Source organism: Amphibalanus amphitrite, unplaced genomic scaffold, assembly GCF_019059575.1.
Source record: "Amphibalanus amphitrite isolate SeventyFive unplaced genomic scaffold, NRLGWU_Aamphi_draft 001421F_arrow, whole genome shotgun sequence".
Lineage (NCBI taxonomy): Eukaryota > Metazoa > Arthropoda > Thecostraca > Balanomorpha > Balanidae > Amphibalanus > Amphibalanus amphitrite.
The window spans coordinates 32,482-58,456 of record NW_024882914.1 but is presented as its reverse complement, the minus strand read 5'-3'; the positions used below and the strand labels follow the sequence as shown (position 1 = coordinate 58,456).

General features: G+C 51.4%; 1 protein-coding gene across 3 annotated transcripts; it reads left to right on the top strand.

Moving 5' to 3' along the window:
• Positions 1-638: 638 nt before the first annotated feature.
• On the top strand, positions 639-25,905 carry LOC122372939 (protein phosphatase 1 regulatory subunit 3C-like). 3 transcript variants are annotated; one of them, XM_043350623.1, is made up of 3 exons: positions 639-2,374; positions 14,910-15,317; positions 23,939-25,905. In XM_043350623.1, exons 1-3 carry the CDS (start codon positions 2,366-2,368, stop codon positions 24,545-24,547), a joined length of 1,026 nt encoding a protein of 341 aa, XP_043206558.1. In that variant the 5' UTR covers positions 639-2,365; the 3' UTR covers positions 24,548-25,905. The 3 variants fall into 3 exon arrangements, with proteins under 3 accessions (XP_043206558.1, XP_043206557.1, XP_043206559.1); XM_043350622.1 differs by lacking the exon at positions 639-2,374 and adding an exon at positions 10,551-11,007; XM_043350624.1 differs by lacking the exon at positions 639-2,374 and adding an exon at positions 10,587-11,012.
• Positions 25,906-25,975: the final 70 nt, after the last annotated feature.

Below are 25,975 nucleotides of genomic sequence, written 5' to 3'. Positions count from 1 at the left end.
AAAATTTCCGACGGATTTCGCTCAAATTTTCAGGGTACGTGTCAAATTGATGTATGATAAGGTACTGAAAGTTTGACGTCGCTGGCGTAACGCGTTTAGAAGTTATTGGCGAAAAACGGGAGGGGGCAGATTCTGCCCCCCAAGGGGCGCGGGTTAAATGTGCTCACTGAATTAATAAAAAAATGTGTTAAAAATGTGTTAAAATGTGCTCACTGAACCTAGTAAGCGAAAAATGTTTTTTTTTAATTCAATGAAATGCCAAATGATGAGCGAATGAAATAATTATTGGTGATTTCGACCAAAAGACATCAAAATATGCCAGATAGAACTTTGGTAAGACAACACTGTAAAAAATGTTTACTAATTTCCAGTTTCCTAGTTATCCGGCCACTTTGCACTAACAAAATGCGAGTAGACTTGCAGTCTACTCGCATTTTGTTAGTAAAAAGTGAAGTCAACTGGAATTTTGCATTTCGTCTATATTCGCATTTCGCATTTCGTCTATTCGCTTACTAATAAAATGCGAATAGACTTGCAGTATACTCGCATTTTGTTAGTGAAAAGTGAGGTCTACTCTAATTTTGTTAGTGAAAAGTGGCCGGATAGCTAGGAAATAGGTGAATATTTTTACAGTGAAGGTCTGGCGAGTTGGCGCCTTGCGGTGACTGCGTGACGACTGCATCAGGTGCTGCTATGAGTGATGCCGCGGCCCTGACGCAACGTCAGCCGTCTGCACAGCTGGTTACCCCGCCCCTGCCATCAGTCCCTGTCTCAGTTCGCGTCATCACGAGTGTGCTACAGCTATCGATCGCTGCCCACAGGGCCAGAGGTGATCAGAGCTGCCGAAAGACCAAGTCTGAGCGTCAGGGGTGACCAATGGCGGCGCTTAATGTCCGTCAAAAGGAGTAAACGAATTAACAGATGGCAGTGAGTAGTTTTATAAGTTCGTTGCAAATTTCAATAGAAAAAATAGTCAGATTTCTGATATGCCTACAATATTTGAAAGGATTGATTCCTTTTGAACCAATGCTTAGCTTACCTTTGTTTTTTTAGAATAAATATTCAGGCATTTTTTTTTCAATGATCAACAAATGTACGCATTGCTTTTGACGTATGTAAGATTTAGAGCCTACACGCTCAATATTTAACCGCTTCGAAATCAGCAACTGGTAATGGTGAGGTACCTAATGGTTGATCGTTGATGACTTTAAATTCATAAGAGCAGCTTCTCATAAATGCGTAGTTGAATAGAACTTTAAAAAAATTGATTATGTTAACTGTGCAATAAGAAACATTTATGCACACAACTGTGCGGAACCTATTGTTGTCTACAGACGTAATTAAGTTCGTTCATTATATGCAGTTCTGTAAAATTAATGTGCTAGTTTTCCCGAGTCGGCGCTGTTCAGTGCCCAGTGTTTAATCTTCATTGTAATTATCAGGTTGTTAGATAATGGCACTCATCTGTCGCAGTAATACGTCAGATGAAGCTGTGAATCGAGAGCATCGATTATCGATCAATAGAAAATCGGCGGTAATTGAAGAATCTGGGTTAATTAATGCGTATGATTGATTTAGCTCACGCGCGTGCGCCGTCTGCCTCCCGGCATGTGTCGTACGACATGACGTCACACAAGTGGGCGGAGCCTGTTTGTCGTGTTGCCTGTCAGCTGGATATCAGCTGAGGGAGCGTCCATCCCCCCCCCCCTCGAGCCGCGACCCCGCCCCCTCTCACGCCCCATGAGTGACGCAGAGGGACCGAATTCCTGGCACGGGCGTCTCGCTGACCCGAGCGAGCCAGCCCTTTAACGCCGGGACAGTCTCCGCGGCGGTCAGCCGATTTTTTACCCGGCCGCCGCACGTGTCGACTACACGTGACCTGCAGAGGCGGTCCCAGGGGTCGGGCACGCACACCCACCGGGTCATTCAGTAAAGCACCGTCTGGGGGTCAACAGCACCGAAAAACAGCGAAATAACAAACAGTCGCCCCTCGCTCAGCACTCCCCCGAATCGGATGCCCCCCGACGGCTCTCATGGTAACAGACCTCTCCGCTGGGGGGCCGGGCTCGCGCGTGCGTTTGGCTGGACAGCCACGGCGGCGCGGCCGCTCGGACGGCTCAGGGCGGCCGCTGATTGGTCGAGGGCGGCTCGTTCACGTGATCGTCGGCTGGTGGCTGCTGTGAGGGAGAGTGCCGGCGCGGGCGGCCGGTCGGCGCGGCGCGGCCAGCGCACAGCGCGAGTCGAACTCCGTGAGCGTAGACGGGCGGACTGTAGCGATACGTGGGTGCGACTCGAAACGGCGAGACGCCCGTCGAACGCCGACGACGGCGACCTCTTCTCAGCGCGGTGACCCGGTCTGCCCTGCATGCTATCGGTGAGTTGAGCTATCGGTGTTAGCCGAAATTCGGTGAATGTTATCAAGTTGATCAAGATTGCATGCTTAAGAGTTAAGCTATTTTTTGTTTTTTGCTCTTTCCAAAATGGTTTGTTGCATGAGGACGGCTACTGTCTGTCTGTTTTGACTTTTGTGATCCCGCTATGATGGTTAGGGTGACACCACTGCCCTTTTTGCACAGCATGTCTTGTGAAACGGTCCCGGCTGCCGAAACATAAAAGGTTTCCTAAGCTTGTGTCTTGTGTCCACATCCAGCAGAACCTGAGGCCCGACTTTCTTTCCCTCCAAGAACCTAGATTCTAGCCTTAAACGGCACTTAAAATGAGACAGACGCTCAGTCTCTGGTTGTAAAGAGCAATTATTCCTTTAAAACCCGCTCTCTCCAGGAAAGATTATTCCGATTGCCCGGATACGAATGAATCGTGTTAGCAGTGAACGTTTTACAGCCTTTTCTGGCTTGTGAAACCTGGCAAGTGATCAAGAAGCCCTACTTGTGCTGAAAGGGAGCTTAAAAGGTTCTCGAGGAAGCATTTAAGAAGTCCTATGACAACCCAGTCGGAGTTATTTTCTGACACTGCTTTCAAAGTCAGACGTGACAGCTGCCGTCACATATTGCTTCACCATGCAGACAGGTTACGTAAGAAAATCGTTGGTGCTCTTCCTTTAAAAGTTGAATTATGAAACAAAAATAGTTATGTAAAGCTTTTCTCCGTGTTTTATTTTTCACTTTCAACCCTGACGGCAAAGGATGAGCCATAGGTATTTGCTTGCTGCGCCCGTTCTGTGGATGCTTTTGGTTGACATTTTCTAACGAAATTATTTGTTAACTTAATAACATCGAATTCGCATCATTCGAAATCAAACCATGAAATAAAATCATAGCTTTTTGGTAGTTAAACTATTTGCCATTTATAGCTTTTTAAGCATTATTTTAAACGGAGACGTTAATTGCAATCGATAACTGTCAAACTCCATTTAGTTTGAAAGCTCTTTACCCCCATCCATTCCCATCAATGCCTACCAACAAATATTTTGTTCACCTATCCCTGCCCTGCTACCCCATTCCAACCCTTTGGCCGACCCGGATCCATCCAGCGCCTCTATCAGATCGCCGATCACCAAACCATTAGGATCGGGACGCGCGTGTGTGTCTGTCTGGAACCGAGTGTCCTTGGCTCGTAGCCACGGCGCTAAACATGTCCCTCGGGAAACGTCTCGGAGCTTCCTGTCACTAACCTAGCTTCAGACTGGCTGGCGGCCTGCTGTCACATAGGACATTATGCACATGGCGTGATCAGGGAGGGATGACCCATGAGAGGTGACTCAGTGCATGGGTCACTGCAGGCGTTCGCTGGAACTTGACGAGGTCAGGCTGATGCCTGAGAGGCCCAACGCGTGCATCGTTACATAAGTTTCTGATGGTGATGACTGATTTATTACCAATAGTGTTTGGCTTCATATACGTCAGATGGATATTTCTATTGAATAATATCGAGGCTGACCAGTGACCACTGACCAGTTACCATTGCAATCACCATTTGCCCAACATATTCCTTTCAAATATCAGCCTCAACATAATAGCCCAGGAGAAAAGACAACTTATAAGGCATCTCGGGTAAGAAGTTACTTAGAAAGCGTCTGCATGATCAAGGAACTCCCATTGTAAGATCCGCTTTGCCAGTGCCTTGTTGGGCAGGCGTCCTGTACACTCCGTGTTCCGCACGACGTCGCGGCAGCCCTTGCTGTTCAGCCCTGAGAAAGTGGTGATAAACTGGGCACTATTAGCAACCCGGGCAGCTGTCCCACGGACTGCTCCATTAGGTCTCAGGAGTAGAGTAAACGTGGGAAATTCGGCTTTCCACATTTGTAGTTTTACCAGCCCGCCGGGCCGCGCTGGTTCGCTCCAATTTCTACTATCCAACCAGCGTGTGACAAAATTTAACTCGCATGACACAACCCAGTGGCTGGGCTGTTGTTACGTGATCTTAAGTGCATTTGAACTACGCAGTGGACATTCTGTGGATTGAACGTTGCTATTGATCGGTGACGTGGTTTCAACCACTAATCGATGGCGAACTGGGGCAAGGAAGCCAACAAAAGGCCCGTTACCGGTGCTTCAGTGCTCCATTCCCCTGTCCTGCCACTGGTCCAGCCGATTAGTTCGGTGCCTCAGGCTGCTAAATGCAAATTTACTGCTTTTGAGGATGTACTTGCCCCTACCGCAGACCAATTTGCCGGTTATTTAAGAGTTGTTTACGCACCAAAGTAGAAAATTGCAGTGGGACGTGCAACGTCCCAGCTGACGTGCTGGTGTGAGCAGTTACATGCGTCTTGTGCTCTCGCATACATGGTAATAGTGTAGTTTTTGACGAATCTACTCAAAATTGATAAAAAAGTGATTGGCGATACATTGAGGGTTTTTGTATATGGCTGCCTACCTTTGCAAAACATTTTAGAATACTGGAGGTGAATTTCTGTCTGTTATCTGTCCTGCCAAATGTGAATATAATGGCATTGAGTTAAGCTCAGGAGAATTCCATGAATGCTTTGTTCGTAAAACATTAAAACATTAAATTTCAAACGAGGTTCATTCCCATTCATTAAACATTTTCCTGCCAGTCGCGACGCAAGATGCGCAGCAGCAGGGTATTCTTGGCCTTAGTGACGAGTTCCCCACCAACTACGCAACAGGACTTTGGCAAGGGTGCTCGGTCTGACGTCAAAAGGGGCGGAGTCTATTTGCAGTGGCTTCGGCTGCATTTGGTCAACCCTGAACTTTCTTTGTTTTAAAAGTTTTGAATTAGGAACAGGGTGGGACATCACACGCCCATGCACTTATGCCTGAACCTGGAGTAAAAGGACGGATGTTTAATGCTCAATACAATGTAGGGTAAATAGAGACTGTGAAGTTCTTATATAATCATATTGCAATAGCTGAATGTTATATGGATAGTTTATCAAGCCATTGCAAGCGCGGTTGTTGCAAAAATGATCTAACTGACGATATACAATATCCAATACGCATCATTCCAAAGCGCTATTAAGAATATTCCTCCAGCTTACATTCAAATGTAAACATATCCGTTAATCACGATATTGTTGATGTTGGCTTTAGTAAACCCGTCTTGGTTTTTATACACACATCGCGCCAGCGTGAAGATATTTACTTACATTATAAAGCTCCCACGAATTTACTTTAACTCATTTGCCAATGCTTGCATCAGCCCACGTGCAGGGACCGCCGAATGTGCGCCGTAGCCACACCCCCATCCCGCCCCCATCGCTACGGGTCTGTTATTTTGCAGACACGTGGTGCGCAGTTGACAGCGTCTGCCTCACGCCAGGTCAGGTCGATAGCTTCCAGTCGGCATCCCAGGACTACCCCGCTTGGCTGGCATGTGAGGATTGCTTATCTAATGCGACCACGTCATGAGACGAGGTAGTTGAGTCTGGCTCTAAACAGCACAACCGAATGTGCATAATGCAGTGGATGGAAAAAAATCGATAATGCACTATTGGCAGCGGCATGTTCTTGAGCCAAGGGCCGGGGACTTGAATAACCATGAAGTGAGGTGTTCCAATAAGGCTGCGGGGCATTTTCGTTCATCCTATGTAACTTTGCAATGCAGAACACGAGTTTCCTTTTGTGTAAATAAGCTGGTGTCGCAATGTACAATATGCATGCATTGGTATTCGTAACTGCGACGTTATAGGGAAGCACCCATAGGCGCTATATTGCAAGGAAGCTTTCCATTCTCCCTCTTGCAATTCAAACCAATACTCACTGCCTAGCATATCATATTTTCCTTATGCGGCGAAATTTGCAGGATCATTACGCAGCTCGATGGAAACAAGGGCCTGCTATGTCTTTGTCTAATGAAGCCACATGCACCCTCCTCTGCTTGCGGTTGCCCTTTCATTGTCGTCCACGTGCGCGCCAACCAGACCAAAAGTGGCTTCGTTATTGCGAACTGTGACCGGACACCAGGCATCGCGGTTATTCCCAGAGCGGTATCGCCGCACAGGCCGCGTCAGCACATCCGCTGTCGAGGAGGGTGAGTCTGCATCGGTGCGGACAGAAATAACGCACCCTCCGCCTACCCACCGCCCACCGCCCACCGTCCTGCACCGCCCGCCGCCTGCCGTCCCTGGCTGGCACCGCCGGCCCGCGAATAACGCGGCGGCTTTGCTCAACTGGGTCAGTGCGTACTGTTCGTCTGGGGTTCGCACCGGCCTTTGGGTCCACCTGGATGACCTGCCGCGCCGCCATCGCCGCCACCGCGCAGGTGACCTGGCAAGGACGTTCGTATGTCCGACCGGATGAACCTCAGAGACACTGTCACCTGGCTGTTGCAGAATGGGCGACCGAGTCACAGAGGTCGCGTCAAAGTCGCGTCGCGCAGCCCCGCGCCTTGCGGCCCCGCGCCTTCCGACCCCCTCTGCGACCCCGCACCGCTGCCTCCCTCTGCGATTCATCCTAGCTGGCTAGATCGAGCCAGGAGCCGAAATTGTCCGACAGTCTGATGATCTTCGTCCAGCCCACGACGCGCTTCTGGTGCCAACCGACTAATTGCCGAAGGAATGTCTGACGAAAAATCACCACCTCTGGCTGGATCGTGGACAGGAGGCCGCTGACCTGTGTCCACTAAAAACATCCGTCTTCGATTAATCGACAGACACCTGTGACTACTTTTTGGCAGAGCGGTAGAGGCAGATGTCTGGCCGACACGTGGGTTTCAAAATCATGCAGACTCTGCAGATGAACACCAGACGGTTTTCGGCTCTTTGGTGTTTGTTTTTGGCCGGTAGGTAAACTAACAATTGATGACAATACCAGTAAAGTACTAGAGGATGCTTTTCAAGCGTTCAACGTTTAATCAATCCAAAACGTTGTAATTGCCCCCCCCCCCTGCTAAAAATTGTTGGCCTCGCATTGCACAAAACTGTACAAAAATTCAATGTTTTGCCTAGCTTCTTCTCAATTCAACGTTGCAACCGCTCTAGCGTGCATATTGACATGGACATGATTGTATGATTTGTTGCACTATTAACCATTTATGATGGTAGCTACTAGCTACTGAGGCCGATCAATCTTCTGGTCACCTGTCCACTCCCCAGTCATCAATCTCCCTGTCCCTCTGTGTGCGGACGGTAGCCGCCCCCCCCCCCCCCACCGTGGACTGCGGAAGACGGACGCCACGTGCCGTCATTCCGCCGGAAGCACCATCCGTCCGCAGTCCTCCGCACAGTGCAGACTGCAGGGTCTCTCTATTTCAACACGCCGGATCTGGGAGCTGTGCAACTTGTCTCGTCAGCGCGTCACATCCGACGGACAATCTTCGATCAGACCAGCTGTCGTCCTGACGAGCCCCCGCCGCGGCCTTGGGATGGCCATTTCCGCCTCGGTTCGATGGAACCCGCTCCACCCCTCTTCCAGCTACTCTGTAGTCAATCCTGTGCTCCTCTCTCTCTCTCTCTCTCTCTCTCTCTCTCTCTCTCTCTCTCTCTCTCTCTCTCTCTCTCTCTCTCTCTCTCTCTCTCTCTCTCTCTCTCTCTCTCTCTCTCTCTCTCTCCCTCTCCTACTTTACCCCTTCTCCGGCATTACACCATCGAATGCACTTTCTACTCTCGTCGCCCTCTCTCCCCATCTCCGTTCATCCTTTGGGACTCGTCGTTTGCGACCTTGAATTCTCTGCGCCGCCGCTCAAGTCTGGAGCGGCGGTAAAGGGGGGGGGGGGGTCGGTATGACGCAGATACGGCGATCGATGGAAGCGTCGCTAGTGGGCCGGGCCCGCGTTGGGATCGATGCACCAACGAACAGCTGAACAGCGGTTCAAGTCCGGCTCCGACAGGGCGCGAGCACGTGTCACGGCGACCCGAGATCAGGAGTCACGAATGCTGCCAGGAATTTTAGACGGTGTTTTTTTTAGAGCCTCTGAAGCACGCCAAGATTGTAATGGTAGCTTAAAGGTTGCATGTCTATTGCATGTCGCAGAGTTAGTCCTAAGATTTTCCTTGAAGTGTTTGGCGACCTACCACATTTACGTGGTGCCGTGCATTTTCCTGTATCATTAGCCCTATTTCCCTTGTCAAATTGTTTTAAAGGAAATCAGGTATAAGATGCATTCCAGTTTCCTACTCTAAATGAGGCTCTACATGATAAATATCCGCTATCCGGTAATACCGCGAGCACCCCTGCTATGGAATGCGATTGCGAAATGGTATGCGTCCGCCGCGGGCCATGCGGTACAGTCTACATTCAGGCGACCACTACTGCTGCCATCTGTCGGCAGCAATTTCGCTACCTCCGTCCGCCCGCCCTGTCGCCAAATCCTGCCACAACCCGCAGCCTTCATGCCGCGGAGGCCCACACCTGACCGACCGTGGGTTTCACCCGACCTTGATGTGGCTGTTCCGTGTGTCGAGAGGAGGGGGAGGACCGACGTCTCACTCTACCCCTACCCCGCTCCCTCTCCCCCGGGGTGTGGCGCCCGTTATACCTGCTCTGCCCGCCCACCCCTCAGATCAGCGGACGTGAGCCGACACCGGGGCTACCGGAGCCGGAGGCAGAGTACCCCGTGCACAGCACGGGTGGCTCGCGTGCACGGCACGGGCGGGTCACGTGATCGGCCCCCCACCAGCCAAAGGGTCGGTAAACATTGAAGTGTTATGTCGATGAGGTTGTCGACGGTGAGGGTCTGACTGTCAGCGTGACATGGTTGACGGAGTTATTGTGGCAGTTTCGCCGGAAATGTTTTCGCATTATCGATTGAATTGTAGGGTAGGTTGTAATTAGCCTCGTCTATGTGACGCTTGCTGTTTGTGCAAATATGTTGCTTGAAGTAGGTTATGAGGTTGGGGTCATCAAGTGGCACACAAGACGACTACGTCTACTTTTTCCATTGATGGCACGTCCTTTTTCTCCGCCCTCTCTGGCGCTGGCGGCCGGCGATCCGGACATGTTTATCCTTCATTCCGCCATGTGTGTCAGGGCCTGCTGGCTGGCCCGCTGGCCGCTGGTTGGCACAGTAACGACGTAACGTAACGACTGAGTAACGGTCCGCGCCGGTGGCGGGTCATTGCGACCGACCTTCCTCCGTTCCGGTCAGTGCCCTCGGGCTCCGGGCCCGGTACCGCCGCTATCACTCAGATCAAACCCCCGGGCGCAGTGGAACATTGACTGAGTTCGGTGTGATACTGTGATCTATACCCGTCCGACATCCGTCCTTGTTCCGGATTAAACCGGAATTTCTTAATAACAGCTAGCAAAATGCTGCGTTTGCTTATGTTAAGCTGTCTGGATACGTAGTTTTTGCGAACAGTGTATAGTTGGTCACTGGGTTAGCTTTTTTTCACGTCCGTCGCTATGTGATAGCGCGAGATATCCAAAGCAGGCCTGTTTGATGTTCTAAATAACACAATCATGGCTGGCTTTGTAGTATCGTGTTCCCATGGTAACGCGATAGCTTCTGATGACATTCCGCCCACTGTCAGCGGTCAGTTGTCGAGAGAAATGGATGGTGCAAACTGAGGCACCGCCTGCCGCGGTCAGTTTCTGCTCTGTTTATCGGTTCGACCGTGCCTGCAGTGTCAACTGATGTCAAGCAGACTGATCTGATATATATCTAGAGCCGGTTTGCGCTCCATCACAGGATGCGATGCCGGGGTGTGATTTTGTGTCCGAAGCAAACGAAGGTCGATTACATCATGCTGAGTTTCTTGCAAAATACGCCACAAGACGAAATTAGTGGGAATAAAGATGGCTTCCGGCTTTTTGTAACCAACCAGGAAGGAAGACACTACGGAGAAATGGGAACTGCTTGTCAGGTGGCGATCAAAATCGCAAATCACTCACTCTATTGAGCTGCCGTTTCGTGCACAGCTCGCCTAAAAACCGGCATTGTTTGTCCCAGACAGGAGCTGCCAGCCGTCAATGCATGGCGTGCACAATCAAAGGAATAGCGCTGTCACCAAAACAACACCGGATTGCTTAGAAAGAAGGCGGCGGTCCGATTCCAACCGACGACCGTCGTCCTTGGTTGACCCCTGGGCGCCGATGGTGGGACGGTTGTGCAACCATCGGCAGCCGCCGCCGCCACCGGACACGATCCCGAATATTTGTTTTTGGAGGGCTCCCAGGCGGCGCGCGGACGGCGGGGGTGGGCGGGCGGCCGCCGATGGGAGGCACGTCATGATATCGCCGGCGTCTGCAGCGTGCCGGTGGCGTTCGTGGCGCTTATGGCGCAGTTGTGACGGCTGCGCGCGGCGCTGGCGGGCGTCCGGGGACCGCCGGGCCGGCCGGCATTTCGACCGGGGACCTGCGCCGGTGCGGACCTCATCGCTCCGCTCTGTGGACGTGTGCCGGTCACTTCTCCAATGGTGTGAGGTATGGTAGATTTACTACGAGCTGACGTGCTTCTATTCGCCACATGGAACTGGAACTTTTATCATCCGCTTAGGCAAGACTACGGTGAATCTTTTCACGACTTGACGCACAACGCTTGACACCGTTGGTTGACTGGTCGTCTGTCTCCATGAGTGGATCTATTCGAGTGTGGCCGCGTCGATAAGAGATGCTGGGCAAGCCGGATTATTCTACTGTTTCACGAGAGGTGAGGTGGGTGTCATGGTGAACAAATGCGTTTCCTTATAGTTGACAAGCAAATGCTACACAGTCCCAAGAAGCGCTGGCACTTCCCACTCTGTACGATGCTGGTCCTCTTAATTTCAGTAAGCCCGGAAGCTATGGGCTTGTCTATTTTAAAGTGTTTATTTTTATGACATGTGTAGGGTGTAGTCATTGTGTGTTGAATCCTTTTTCCCATAACGGAAGCTGTTAATGATCATGACGCATACATTACCCATGAAGGTCCGATATCCCATCCGAGTACCTGTTGTGACACCAAGTGTTGTATCATTGAGTCCAGTCCTGAACAGTAGCTCCTGGGTTAGGTGAACGGCTTTAGGGCACACTGTGGTACCTTTTTCAAAGTCAAACTTCGATTAATATGACTCATCCAACATCAATGAAATTACTTGTTATGCTCAGCTGTTGAATTTTCCATTGAACCAAAGATCTTAGATTCCCTAATGCGACAACACAAGCTTATAAAATATTTCCATCACGTAACCAAATGCGACACATATGTGAGACATGCATGCTTTCCAAGATGTTGGCTATCATTTTATTTGCTTTTGCCTTTCAATATTTATGATGGAATGGCGTTACTCGTGCTGAACGAGGAAGTGATCATAGCAGATTCTAAGGAACGCTGCAACTTGATACGGGGACTGATACAGCCTGAGCGAATCGTTGCATTTAGTAACTGGGGGTTCAGTGACCCTCTTCATCCTATGATTTCATTGCGATCATTTACATCATCTTTGAATCACGTAGGACTGCTGGGATACTATCCAGACATCCCAGTAAAACCAGGCAGCCAGACATCATTACCACTTCTAGTCAAAAGCGGCCCGAATGTGGTCGATAATCTCCCAGCCAATCTCTAAAAGCTCTTCTCTTGTCGTACTTAGGATTCACAAGGACATCATATCCCTCTAAAGACGCACAATCTCCGGCCGTTCTGACTGATTTTCCACTTGTTGCACTGAGTGGCAGATTTGGTTCTAATGCAGAGACTGCAGAGCCGTGGAAGAGCTATGCTCTGATCTCTTATGGACCGAAAATTTGGCATTTAGCGGGCAGAGCAATAAAGCACGAGTTGAAATAAAGCATGTGTTCTGTGGAGATGTGAACCGCAAATCATATCCTCACTGAATCTACTGTCCAGTCATATGCGACATTTTCAGCTGAGCACCGCATGCAAGCCCGTTATGTGCAGCTTCTTGCATAATTGATTCTGGCAGCCCCGCCTGAGCTGCGTCCGCCAGAAATGGGTCGAGGTCGACTGAAGGAGACTGACGGGCTTCTCGGGCCCTTTTGGCCCGCGACTCCGCCGAAGTGGCCGCCTCCTTCCTATGCACAATGACGAAGCAAGGATACTATCAAATCTCAAAGAGCCTCGCCTGCGAGCTCCCCAGGTCCAGTTCGACAAGAGATGCTGTGGATATGCGTGCGATGATTTGTTCGGTGCACCCCGCAAGTGAATTTCTATACGTGTTTTTCCGGCTTCTGCTATTCGCTTACTCGTGAACCCAAACAGGTTTGTCTGCCTTTTTATGTCGGCCGTGTCTTCAAGCCTATTTAATCGCATATCTTTCCGCTCCACCCCCGTCAGCTACGAGAGATCTACGCTGTAGAGCCGCGCCGTTTCATTATGCAGTCTGCTATTGTTCGTTCTCGGGCCGGGCACCTCCCGATGATATGCATACAATGACTGCCGGATCGTTGTAAGCTGCTCAGTAGTGGCACGCGCTTGTGTCGGACTGATAAGGGATTTGTATATTTTACGCCTCACATTTCTCCATAATCGGGTGAAGTCCCAACGGAAATGATGACATCCACTGAAGCATTATTGCATGGCGCGTCATGGCCCGATGCTCTTTACCAAACTCTGAAGTTGGCAGTTCGCGCTCAACTCGGGCAACTGTGACTGACATATTTGACGGCTGGTCTTTCAGGGCTGAGCCGCCAAAGGTCAGCGCGGCTGTGTTTGGTAGTCAGCACGTAGTGGTCGTACGGAAATCTGACCTGCTGACCGCTCATAGTGAGTCGACGCCTGGCTCCTGGCTATTGTGGTTGCGGACGGATGTGTGCTTTTGTGGTTGCGAAAGATAAAAAGAATGACAGACTGCCTGTCAAAACGTCAGCGGCACCGGGTGCTCGTCATGCGATACGGCAGCGACAGACTGTGCACAACAACACGCATTGAAATGCAATGTAGTGCGCGAACGAGCCGAGATTCGGCCAAGGCTGCCGCAGTTTTTGTTGCCGAATATGGCCTCCGTCGAGATACGCGGAACTGCGATATATGACCCCGATCTCAGCTGCTCGTCAGTTTGTGTATGTGATTGTGTGATGTTGGGACAAAAAGACACTCGTACTTTTATGCGAAACACCATTTAGCATATGTCTCGCTGATATGCCAGAAAACAAAATTGCGAAACCATTCTATGACTGACCCAGTCACTTCCCTCTTCCATTTTTCGTTTATTTCTGCCTTTGAACTGAGCAGCAATAAATATTGCTCCTCTTATTTAGATACTTCCTTGCCATATTTTCGCGTCAGAGCCGATGGCGACACGGAGCCAGCCGAGAATAGCTGCGACCAAAACAGACCCATGAGCCAAAGTTGTTATCGTGTCTGGCATCACCCAATACCTCACGTCCACCGAAACTGGAAGCATCCGCCGACATCTTGGAAAGTTGCCAACGTTTACCCCTATCATGGTCACGTGTTGGCGCGTTGCACGTGCCGGCCGCCTCACGCGTGGCGGATGTAATGGAAAATTTCCACTTGCTACCCCATGCTTCTCATTGCTTCGCTGGAGCAGCATCAAAATAGAAGACCAAGGTTTGTATGATTGATCTCAGTAGATTCTGATGAGAATAGTAGTAAGTTCGTCGTCGCGGAGAGTTTCCCTTCTCGGTTACTGACCCTGCCTTCGCCGCGTGTGTCGGGGTCGTACTCCGTTCACCAGGGGTCACGAGACACGTGTCAAAGGTCAGACGGTGGGTCACGGGGTCGTCGACAGCGTAGCTGCACTGTCTGGGTACTGTCTGGGTCAGGCGCGGTGGAGCCGCGTCCCGGTCCAACACTAACGTCTGTTGTGTCTGGGATGGACTGGACCTCAGCTGCCTGTTGTGAGGGTGGCAGTTATCTACCTCATAATCTGTGAAAATAGAAGTCAGGGAAAGCTGTCTGCATGACCTTCGTGACCAAAACAGCCGTCCAGGGCCGACAGTGGCGTCCGTGGCTGTACGGCTCTACGTCGTGTCATGTTAGCCTCATCCCATCTGCCTTTGATCTAGGGAAAACACCTCCCAACGACGGTGAGATTTCCTTTGATACACGGCCGGAGAATCTGGGCTCTTCGTCGGTATTTCGGGCTTGGCTTACAAGTTGGCTCCCCATTCATGTCGCCCCTGTTTTCCTTGGCAGGTCTTTTCAGAGGTTCGCCAAATGCTATCGTTTTCCAGCTGATCTCCTTAGCACCGAATTATTTTCTGGCCCTTTCCCATTATATTTTTATCTGCTTTATTATGCTCGTGGAATGATGCTGATGAAACAGGTTATGCAACTTTGTTATGTTTATAGAAGTCCGGATCTGTTCAACATCTTATATAACGTCGTTGATGTGCATTCAATCGGTGAACTTGCACCGTCTGGTGTTCAAACGTGACCTAACACTCATTTCGTCAACGTTTGTTTTGTCGCCATATAAGCTACACTGACCAAAGTTACATTGATATTGCTAAGACTGAAACCAATCCATTACAGCTACCATCTGATGCCCCATATCACCAAATGGCTCTATTTCTATCGCATTTTCCACCTGCTTCTAGCGCTAGCCGAAAGCCTCTGACCTTACCGTTTGCCTTTTCTTCCCACAGATGTCGCTGGGCGCGCTGGTTCTTCCTGTAGACATGGAGTTCTACAGTCTGAGCTCCTCACCGGTGCTGTCCTCGTCGCCGCGGCTGGGCGCCGACTTCCTCTCGTCCTCGCCGCTGCTGGGGCCCGACTTCCTCTCAGAGCTGCAGCGGGGCGCCGGCAGGTCACCGTGGTCCGAGCCGCGACCGCGCCTCCTCAACCGTATCAACTGCCAGAGGCGCTCGCCGGCGCCGCCCTCTGATGACGAGGAGGAGGATGAAGAGGACGATGAGGAGGAGAATGAGGAGGAGGACTCGGCGGACCGGCCGCGATCGATCCTCATTATCCGCAGCGACTCGACTGAGGAGAGCAGGAGAGAGGATAAGAAGAGGGTCGTGTTTGCTGATGATCGAGGACAGCCACTTGTTCAGGTGAGCGGGGGCTAGAGGGGAGATGGGGCTCGAATTGGGGTGGTGAAAGTGTCGTCCCGTGGTGTCACTTGAGCTGTGTGTGATATCATGTGTTATTGTGAGGAAGCTGGTGCGTCAATGTCTCTGTTCGTCTGTCTTTATTTTATTTTTTATTTTTTATTTCCCTAGATGTGTGACGTGTCCACTGTCCATTGTCCCAAAATAATTATTCGTTGTTTCGTCAGCTCCTCTATCAGCATTATCTATAACTCCTTATCATGATTACCTTCAATGGAACCATAATCATAACGAGTTGCTGAGCTACATGCATTTAGCGTTCAATATGCGTGCCCATACTTCGCAGTTAAATGTTGTTCTTGCGTGCTTCGGTCGCTTTATAGCAACGGCGCTGCACCAATTGCATATCGATACAAACTGACCTTCAAAACGACGGCGCGACGCAGTACGTGCTGAAGGCACATTGACGCACTGAGTCACCAGTCACCCACCTGGGTGTAATATGAAATTGTGCAATCCATCGAAAGTCTGCAATTTCATCGGGGCACAGATGTGCGCGATGACTGTACCGCGTGCAGAAGTAATCGAACCACCCAGCAGCTCAGCGACAGGCGCTTAGCGTATTTATTTTCTCGGACGCTGCTAGCTGCTCTGGGAACTGTAAATATGACAGATCTATTGACCCGAAACAATCTGAGAAGTGTAAATATGACAGAGAACTGTTGACCCCACACAATCTTTGAACATAGATAACTGTTCGATGCGATACCTTGTTTATCACCTTTGTATAAACAAACAGACTGGTTCCTACTGGATATCGAAGATCTCGTGCCATGTTTTCCGAGGCAATATTCATAATTTGAAAACATCCGACACAAGTTTTCACACAAGGCACACAATGTCCGTGGAAAAGTTTTAGAGCGCTGGAATGAGGTTTGTTTAATACGCGTAGTTTCTGTGCCCTACTTGCCTTCCTTTTTAACATAAATATGCAAAGATCACCCCACTTTGTACTTTGCTAACTTGCGTAGTTTCTCTCCGAGCTCTGGCCTGCCGCGGGGCCTGGCTCCGCCATGTGCGTGCACCCAGCCTCGAGGACGCACGCACTAAGAGCCCCTCACCACGCAGAAAGAACTGTGCAGTGTGCACCGTTGCACTGAGATGACCCGGCTCGCTGGGGGCGGCGGGCAAAGCGGCACTCCGGGACAAGCCGGCGCCGGCTGCTGCATTAGATCCGCGGGTCCGTGATTCAAGAACGCGATTCCCAGTCTGAGCACGTCGGCTGCACGCCACTTACCGGGCACCAAGACCGGCTCACAGCCACATGAGTGACCACCGACGTCCTTTAGCGGCTCGCTAAATTATGCATGAGTCCGTGCAAGGGAAGAGGTGCAATTACCTGTAAAACGGGTCAGGCTGGTCGGTTAGGTTGGGTTTCGTTTTTTCCTTAGCTTTGGAGATGTCGGGTTACGTCGATTCGTTTTTGCGATGACCAGAAAGCCGTATCGTGTGCTTATCCAATATTCTGGGGTGGGTGAGCTCTAAATTAGGGTCACTTATTCTGCGCACGGCTCTCGATAGAGCAGCACGTTGCAGTGGGTACTGGATTGCAGAGTTTGCAGATCTTCTGGGGGCCTCCTGGCCGCTGTGCGATGACCCGTACTGCGTAGCGCAGGAACTCTCCGGGGGTTCAGGGCCGGCTGTGAAACGAACCGCGGCAATTTCTCTCAGGACAGCCACGCTGCTCAGCTCTCCGCCGCCGCTGGCACATACTCCATCCCCTTTGGCTTGATAAATGTGACAGCCGATCGGGAGCTGGCGACAGACGGAGGCCTGGCCGCCGGAGATTACAACACCGCCACCTCCCAACGACTGCCGCTCGTCACCCACCGCCCGCCGCGTCTACCGCCCGCCGTCCACAGTCCACCGTCCGTGACAGTGTCCACCGTCCACCGTCCACCGTCCACCGTCCACCGTATAGTCCACCGTCCACCGTCCACCGTCCACCGTCCACCGTCTACCACCCACCGTCCACAGTCCACCGTCCACCGTGTCGGCTATTCCGTTCCCCAGACGCATACCTCACTGGGCGCAGCGGACGGGCGGTGTTGACTCAAAAACACCGGGTGACAGGCCCGATTGGTGGCGTGGTCGCCCCAGTATCTGGGTGGTAACAGGCCGGGAGAGGGGTGCCCAAACCTCAATTCGACGGCTGACCACGGGACAGGCCGCTGGGTGCCTGCCAAATGCATAGCACGGACAGGGGCAGCTGTCTGGCTATTTATTTGACGGAGCTGTTTTCTGTCTGCCGTTTCTGGTTGTGACTGGTTATGGTTCGAAATTTGTTCACTTGCCAAGGTTTGCGCTGTAAGATGGAATGCCGCCTCTTAATGGTGTTTGAGTTTCACTAAATTAAGACACTTCAGTAGCGTGGATGGTTTAAATTGATTGGGCATTGCGAGTTCAGTCACGGTAGCCATATGAGTTTCTCGCTAGCCTCAGGCGACCCAAGGCCTCATTGTGCAGTCAATGCAGTCATGTGAACCGTCGTGCAATATCTCACCCGTCTATTCATGGTGTGCAGCCACGCTAGCCATCCGTTCAGCGTGAATGCATCGACTTATCTATTGCTCCCGGGAGTGTAACTCATTCCCTTTGTTGGCGATGGTAATACTCCGTACTACGAGGTGGCTGGAATGAAGTGCCGGAGGTGGGGCCGCCATATTGGATAGACCGGAGCTCGAATGCGCTGCTGGCTCGCACAGTGACCCGGCGGCAGTCATCGATTGCTGCTCTCCCTACTCTCAGACGGTCGAAGGGTCAATGGCAGCGTGCCCGAGGGGAAAAACAGCTACGACGGGCTCAACGCTTTAAACAACCATGGAAACTAATGAAACTGTGGAATGATAAATATTTGTCCTTCACGAGAAATGATTCCAACTTCTTCAATTGAAAACACCGGCGTTTTTGTGGAATGCATTAGGCTGTGCAAATACGGCTGGATTTCGGTGGCTGTTTTCGCTTCTTGTCTCGGCCATCGTCCCCATGTTTGCTTTCGTTCACTTGCCTCCTGTCGCCGCCATTCCCGCCCGCTGGATCGTCCCTGCGATCAACGGGCCGCAGGGCGGTGACATGTTCAAACACTGGCCTGAGCTCACTGACCGGGCGTCACGAGTCTGTCCTGTGTGGCCCTCTGCACTGGAGACGATGTCGCAACCGCGGCGCCGGCGGTGGTGCGGCTGTTGATTCTGGATCAGCGGGGCCGTCGCCACCCGATGGTCATAATTTGTTCGCCGGTGGCCAGCCGGCAGGGGGGTGGAAGGGCACTGGGTGATGGGTGATATCAACTGGTCACGAGGTTGGTCTCTGGGCCGGTTTATGCGCAGTGCACCGCCTCAGCTCCCAAGGGTTGATGTTATTCTAGCCTTGAGAGGAAGTGTGTTATGGATTCTTTCAAACATTTATGGGCGGGTCGTTCATAGGGCTATTGCGCAATGGTCTCTAGCTGAGTGAGATGACATTGTGTCATCGACGTATGGTAAGGGTTAGCTAGCAGCTATCATAAACTGGGGTGGCTTACCTAACTGTAACGTTTCGCAAGCTAACAGAACCCAGATGGGGTCATATACAATCAAAAGTAATGGGAACATAGGGAAGAGAGTGTCTGAGACGGCTTGCAGAAGAATGCCCCCGTTGTTCTATATATATCCGAGTTTGGTGAAAGGTTTGACAGTTTTTAGTTCGATGAATTTTGTCATCCTGCAAACCTCAGTCTGTCTTCACTACTCCGCCCATAGCTGCCTTCCATCTGAGAAAGTACTGTTATCTTCCGTTATCTAAATTGTCTAAATACAGCTGCACTGGCCTTTCATCGCCAATCCTGCTCCCGTTTAATGAGTAATAAGGAATGCATCTGTGCCCGGTACCGTTGATTGGCCTTGTCAGCGAACACTGGCCATTTGTTGATGTTTGTGCAGCGCTATCATCACCTCTGGAAACAGGGGTGTGTGACAGGTGACAGCATGGCCCCCTGACCTGATGTCGCCGGCCTCGCTCCAGAAACTCGCGGTGCTCTTCCGTAGGTCGGGGTAGTGGTCACAGACGAGCCAGGCTCGCTGTCTGGCGGCTCACCCCGTCCCGGTGCCCACCCCAGTCCGGTGCCTCGTGGAGCGCCGGGCCCGGCGGCGGCCATGGCTCGTCGTAACGTTCATCTGTCAGGGAAGCTGCCAGGTAGAGGGAGAGAGAGGCGGAGAGCGGTCGTCTATCCGGTTTAATCTAGCTCACACCGGCTTGTTTGTTGGATCGTGAGAGGTGGCAGCCGAGGCCGACGCCTAGAGGTGAAAATTGGCTGCTTCCCTGCCGTTCAGCAGACAAACAGCGAGTCATATAGATACATAATTTATTAATCAAACTTATTATTTGAAACGTAGTTTCAAATAATGAGTGAAACCTTTGAAACTTTGCATTAGATCTAACTATGATTTATGAATAGGTACGCATACGGAGAGGAGAGACAGATGAAAAGTCACCATGTTTCTTGTCCCTATTCTCACCTTTCGTCGACCTCTAAGTCTACTTTTATCCGATGCGCTTTGGTATCGATTCCTAATAAATGCCGTTTTAACCCGATACCAGCCTCTCCTCGTGCCTTTTCATCTCCACCAATGGAGCGCCACTCGTGTGTCGTTCGGATCTCTTTCATGGTGTCTGAGCACGGACGACAGGTCCCTGAGGCGTGGGAAGGGTCGATAATAGGGCTGATAATCCCGGGACTTTTTGGCAATCCCGGGATCCCGGGATTTTAGAAATGCAATCCCGGGATATCCCGGGATCCCGGGATTGAGCAGTTTTTATTTTAACCTGTCTACAAAGCAGAATTTTCTTGCAATATCGTATGTATATGGCGCATCCTTACCATCATAAACACAATACCAGGCATACACCTTCACCCCGAACAAATATAAGAGCATGAATGACATTGATCATTGTATTTCTTGTTTATATTTCGAGTCAGGAATAGCGACGGTTTTTCAGGGACGTATACTCGTCGATCGTAAGTGAGAACCGTTTGCCATTTGACAATTCTTCGGCCAGCTTCGCCTTCACGTCACACTTCAGGCGAGCACAGTGTTTGAGGACACGCCGGCGGATCGTGTTGTGATGGGTTGGAAGTAGAGCACTTCATGGGCCGGATAAATCCGTTATTCACGGATAAATCCGCGGACCGGATAGGATTGGATTCTAAATTTGTTAAAAAAGAACGGATATGGGCGGGCCGGATTTGGGAATTGAAGGTTGAACCCGGATCAAAACGGATCAAAATTTTAACATTCAACATCGAAGTTAAAAATTAACCTAATGTGTTAAGCGGCAGCAGAGGTTTGATTAAAGTAGGTAATAGGCATCATTTTATGACACTCACTTGTCACAAGACTTGTCTTCAAGTGGATAATGTATGCAATGTTTGCATGGTTTTTGGAACCATGATGGTCTATGAGATGCATGGCTGTCTGGTCCCTTAGATTCATATCATCATATCATATCATATATTTAGGAATACATCCATAAAATGGGTTTTCAGCGTTCCACGTCATGTAGCACAAGTAAAAGCATTTTCCTATCAATCCACATTTGCATCACCCTTTAAAAGGCATCTGCGATACACTTTTTAAAGACAGGAAGAGAAGACGCGTTTCTCGCACTCAGCGGTAGCCTATTCCACGCTCTCACCGCCCGATTGAAGAACGACCGACGGGCAAACTCTGTGCGGGCCCGCGGCACCTCCAGCTCGCCGTCACGTGTCGCTCTCGTTTCACGCACAGACACATCAGAGCGGTGGGTGATGCGTGAGCGGAGAAGCTCAGGGGCGCTCTCGACATGGTTCAGGTTGTACATGACGCACAGGTCACGCTCAGTTATCATGTCCTCGATCACCCGCCATCCAAGCTCTCGCAGTGTCCCGGAAATGTGTTCACGATAGCCAAGACCAGTGACAATGCGGGCGCCAAAATTCATGCACCTCTGAAGTCTGTGCTTTTGGGTCTTTGTGCAGCTTCCCCACACGCACATGCAGTACTGCAGATGAGGGAATACCAGTGCCTCGACCAACAGCTGCTTTGTCTCACGCGGCACACGACGCTGCATTCTGGCCAGCCCTATCAGAACGCAGTAACATCGGCGAGTGATCGCAGCCACATGCTGCTCCCACGTCAGGCACGAGTCGATGTTGACGCCTAGGACCCTCACCGACTGCACAGGCACGACTTCCGACTCGCCGAATTTGACGGTGAAGTTGACATTATCATTTTGGCGTGAGGATCTCAAGATAAGCAGTTCGGTCTTCGAAGGTTTATCTTTAGCCTATTTTGCGTGAACCAGCAGAGAGCTACAGACAGGGTTTGTTCTACGCGGCATTTAAGCTCTGACAGGTTTCTTGGCGAGTCTGAATCTATAAACTGGGCATCGTCAGCGTACATAACAAGCCTCCCATGCGGCACGTGTTGTGACAAGTCATTGGAGAACACCAGGAACAACACTGGGCCCATTATGCTGCCCTGCACCACCCCATGCGTCACCGGCAGCCGATTGCATTTGTTAGTCCAGTTTTGGGTGAAACCAGTTATTGGTGAAACGGATTATTACGGATATTTTTTGGAAGTTTGGCTGCAATACGGGCCATGGGTGGGCCGGATTCTGATATTCAAAGAAAGGCGGATAATGGGCGGATCTGGATATGACTTGCCGGATATGGGCCGGGCCGGATCCTAAAAAGCCTATCCGTGAAGTGCTCTAGTTGGAAGGTTTTTATATCCTTTAGCAGCCAAAAGTCCGCGTAGGTCCGGTGAGGTACAGAAAACTGTAAAAGGTATCCCATCTCTCGCGCACATTCTAGCTAGGATAGCATCCAGGTCGTCATCCGTTTTGGAAACATAGTAGCAATCTAAGGTCTTCATTCCTTTTAGATGCGGTGCCGTGGTTTTAGCGCTCTCACCTTGACCTTCGCCGGACACGTTTTGCGGCGTCTCTCCGGATCGGGATGGTCCAGCAACACTCATACCACCATGCTTGCTCCTGAGGTGGACGTGAAGTCCTTTGGTGGAACCTCCAGATATTTTCAGTACTTTTTTACAAAGACGACACTTTGCTGTGTGGCCATCTTGACTTCTTAGATAATGTTCCCACACCGCACTGCCTTTAAATTCAGCAAAATCCGACATTTTGGCAAAGTTAGCTATAGCTTATCACAAAGGCACGGAATTAATAATTATTATTTATTCACTAACGGTAACCATGCCCAGGGCGCCCGGCCAGCCTCATGGATCGTCCAGCCACGGGGCACTGACAGTAACTGAGCCACCAGACGTGCTCCCACAGTCACACAGAGAAGACGGCCGACCTCCTCCCACTCGATGGACTCGAATTCGATAGTCGGCATAGTATGTCATCGTGCAAAATAATCTGTTAAACCGAGTACGCGAGGGACGTCGCGGGGAGCGAGAGATGAGCCGAGAGAGAGCTCGTCTCTCGCCACATTGTGAAGGCTGAGACGGTGTGAAACAATGTCAATTAGGTATATATGTAACCAATACTTGTGCATAACGACTTTGCACGGCGTAAGTAAGATCTTTGGACATAAAACTGCACTGTAATGCGTTGTTACTCACTTACCTTTTTTTACATACCTACTATCAGCTACACTTTATGAACGATGTTTCTGTACGGAAAATATCGGGATCCCGAAATCCCGATGCTTCTAATCCCGGGATTCGGGATTAATACAATCCCGGGATCCCGGGATCCCGATCCCGGGATTATCAGCCCTAGTCGATAACACTGTCTTGCAGACTGAGTATACAGTTACATCTCGTCTCAGATCCGCACCGAGCGTCTGAAGTCGAGATTTCGAGGTGGCGGCCGCCGACTTGTGTTGGCGAGATCAAGATCAGTTTTCGTTAGAAGATAGATATGACAGCAATGAACTGATGTTTTCTTTCAAGCTTTGTCCATGTGATGCATTTTTCAGGTCTATATTTCAGTCAGTCGGCTGAAGCATCCGCATCCCTTTGACCTTCCCTGTGTTGTAGGTATCTGCTGGCTCTGCCGGGTGCTGCGGATTTCTGGCGTACGGAATAGCAAAGACGATGTCTTATATAACTATCAGTTCATATCTCAGTCACGCGCGCACTCCACTTTTGGGACGTTTGGACTGCCCATCGCATCTAAGCACGCCACATTTCAGCTTCCAGCTCGCGAACATTCGGTCACTGACCCGTTCCTCGTTGCATATCGACGCAGTTCATGTTTGATCCCACCCAAATGCGTCATGCGACACCGTATCCATGCTTAGATCATGTGACGCATTTTCCGGTCGAGCGACGTCTGTTGGCGTCAGTGTCTATCATTGTGTGTGTCAGTGCTGTGCCATTATTTCCTGGAAGTGTTATCTCTCGTTGACAACCGACTACGTAGCTCACCCTAGGGCACATAATGACTTTCCCGTCGACTTTCCTTATATACCTCAACAAGTACACAAACATATTGTTTTACGATCGCGATGTGTTTAGATCGCACACCATCGGCAACTGTGACACATTCACTGACGACATGTTCTCCCCCTTCCTCAGATCCGCCGGATGCGGGAGCCGTCGCACATGCCGCCGCGCTGGACGTCCCGCTTCCTCCGACACGTCACAGGAGTCGAGGCGGCCTCGTCAGCCCCGCAGGAGCCCCGGTTCCGACTCGACTTTCCGCAGCCGGCGGCCGATTACAGCCGCTTCTGCGAGCGTCTGGACGCCAACAGCGTGGCACTGGAGCACGCCGTCTACAAGGAGGCAGAGGACCGGCTCACCGGCACCATCAAAGTGAAGAACCTCCACTTCGAGAAGGTGGTATTCGTCCGCGTGTCTGAGAACAACTGGCGCACGAGTCGAGACGTGGCAGCCACGTACGTGGCGGCGGCCAGCGGCGGCGCGGCCGGAGCCACCCTCTACGACCGGTTCAAGTTCGAGCTGCCGCTCACGTCGACTACGTCACGTCTCGATTTTTGCGTGTGCTTCCGCTGTCCTCTGGGCGAGTTCTGGGACAACAACAACGGTGCCAACTACGGCGTCAGTCGCCAGAAGTCTGCGCAGGCGCAGCAGCACGGTCCGCGGGACATCTACCGCGCCCAGGTGGACAACTGGTCCTGCTTCTCCAGCTGGGGGGACGAGTTCGGAGGCGGGCCCTACTGGTGACGCGCTGGCCGCAGCTGCAGCGCCCCTGGCGGGCGCAGTGCGAACCAAGGAGGCGGCCCGTCGCCGGCGCCTCTGGCATGGAGTCTCAGGTCGGCGTGAGGCTGGTGCGACCGGCACCAGCACGCTTCTGTCGGCAGTGAAACGGGCCTCACGTGCGAACTGGACCACCCGGAACAACCCTGTGCCGCTGAGACTGCCGGCGATCCACAGAAGCCGCAGGGCGGCGAGCAAAAGCTGATCCACCCTTCACTAGGAAAAAGGGAGGGGCGAAAGGAGGCCCCTGGGAAGGACCACCCCGTGCTACTCCACTGGTGGGATCGGAGCATGAAAGGGGAGGTGTGGCGGTGACCAGCCGCTCTTATATGAGAGAGACTCGGCCCCAAGTAGTGAGTAGCTGCCCCGGGGAGCGGTGCTGTGAGGTCGCAGTAGACGAGCGCTCGCCATAGAGCGTGCGCCCTATGTGGAGCGCCCTAACCGCCGTCCGCCGCCGCGGGCCGGCCTCGGGCGTCCTAAGGGCACGGCGGGCTGGAAAAACACCCGATCTGAGAGAGCTGTGACTCCTCCAGTAGTGGAACGTGAACGTCCCTCATGCGTTTTCGGGACATGAGAGACAGCCCACCTATATATACACACACGCGCGCGTGGGAGCGTTCAAAAGGCGCTTTATCTTCTGTGCGCGAGCCTGTGAAGCAAAGTGCAAATCAGAGGCTGGTGAGGCCTTTTATGCATCGCTGTGCGATGCGGCGATGCAAAGTCACCCTATATATGCATACTGTGTTCGGATTCCTATCCAATGGTGGCGGCGTCGGGGAGCTGTGACTTGACTCAACTAAGATGAGAGGCATGGATGGTGTGTAGCCGTCCTAAGACGGAGCTGTAACGTCTTGCCAGTGGCAGTGTGTCGATGGTATTGTCATGTTCTGCAGGGATCGATCGGCTCTCTGGATGCTGTGTGGGGAGGAGGCACAATGTTGGTGGTGTTTCCCAGAGGGAGCTGACTATGTTTTGTAGAGTTATGTGTCCACCGGCACATTAAACACATGTTTGATATCGCGGCGGTATACGTAATGTTATCGAGCCTGACACACAAGCAACTAGGCACTGTTGGACGCTGGTCTGTGTGGGTATGTGTGCGTGTGTGTGCGTGACGCTGTCGATGGCCGGAATAAGTTTGGTGCCACCGACACGTGCAGCGCTGTGACGGTGGCAGGTTGCGCCGCCTGGAGCGACCTGTCTCATATGTGCCATGGGTAGACTGGAGAGCCCGTCAGGGCCTGCCGAAAGACGATGTTATATGATCAGCGGAGCTGCTGCCACAGTCGCCGCCGAGGTGCAATATACACAGACTCCTCTTGTAAGGGTTGTGTCACATGAGAGGCGATTGCGTGGTCGTTTCTGGAGCAGCTACTGGGGGTGGACCTCGCCTGA

Excerpts from the sequence above, each read along its gene's own strand:
- LOC122372939 (XM_043350622.1), top strand. The coding sequence starts at position 10,969 with ATGCTGGGCAAGCCGGATTATTCTACTGTTTCACGAGAG. Across the intron at positions 11,008-14,909 it reads ATTCTACTGTTTCACGAGAG|ATGTCGCTGGGCGCGCTGGT; the intron begins GTGAGGTGGGTG and ends TTCTTCCCACAG. Across the intron at positions 15,318-23,938 it reads GAGGACAGCCACTTGTTCAG|ATCCGCCGGATGCGGGAGCC; the intron begins GTGAGCGGGGGC and ends CCCCTTCCTCAG.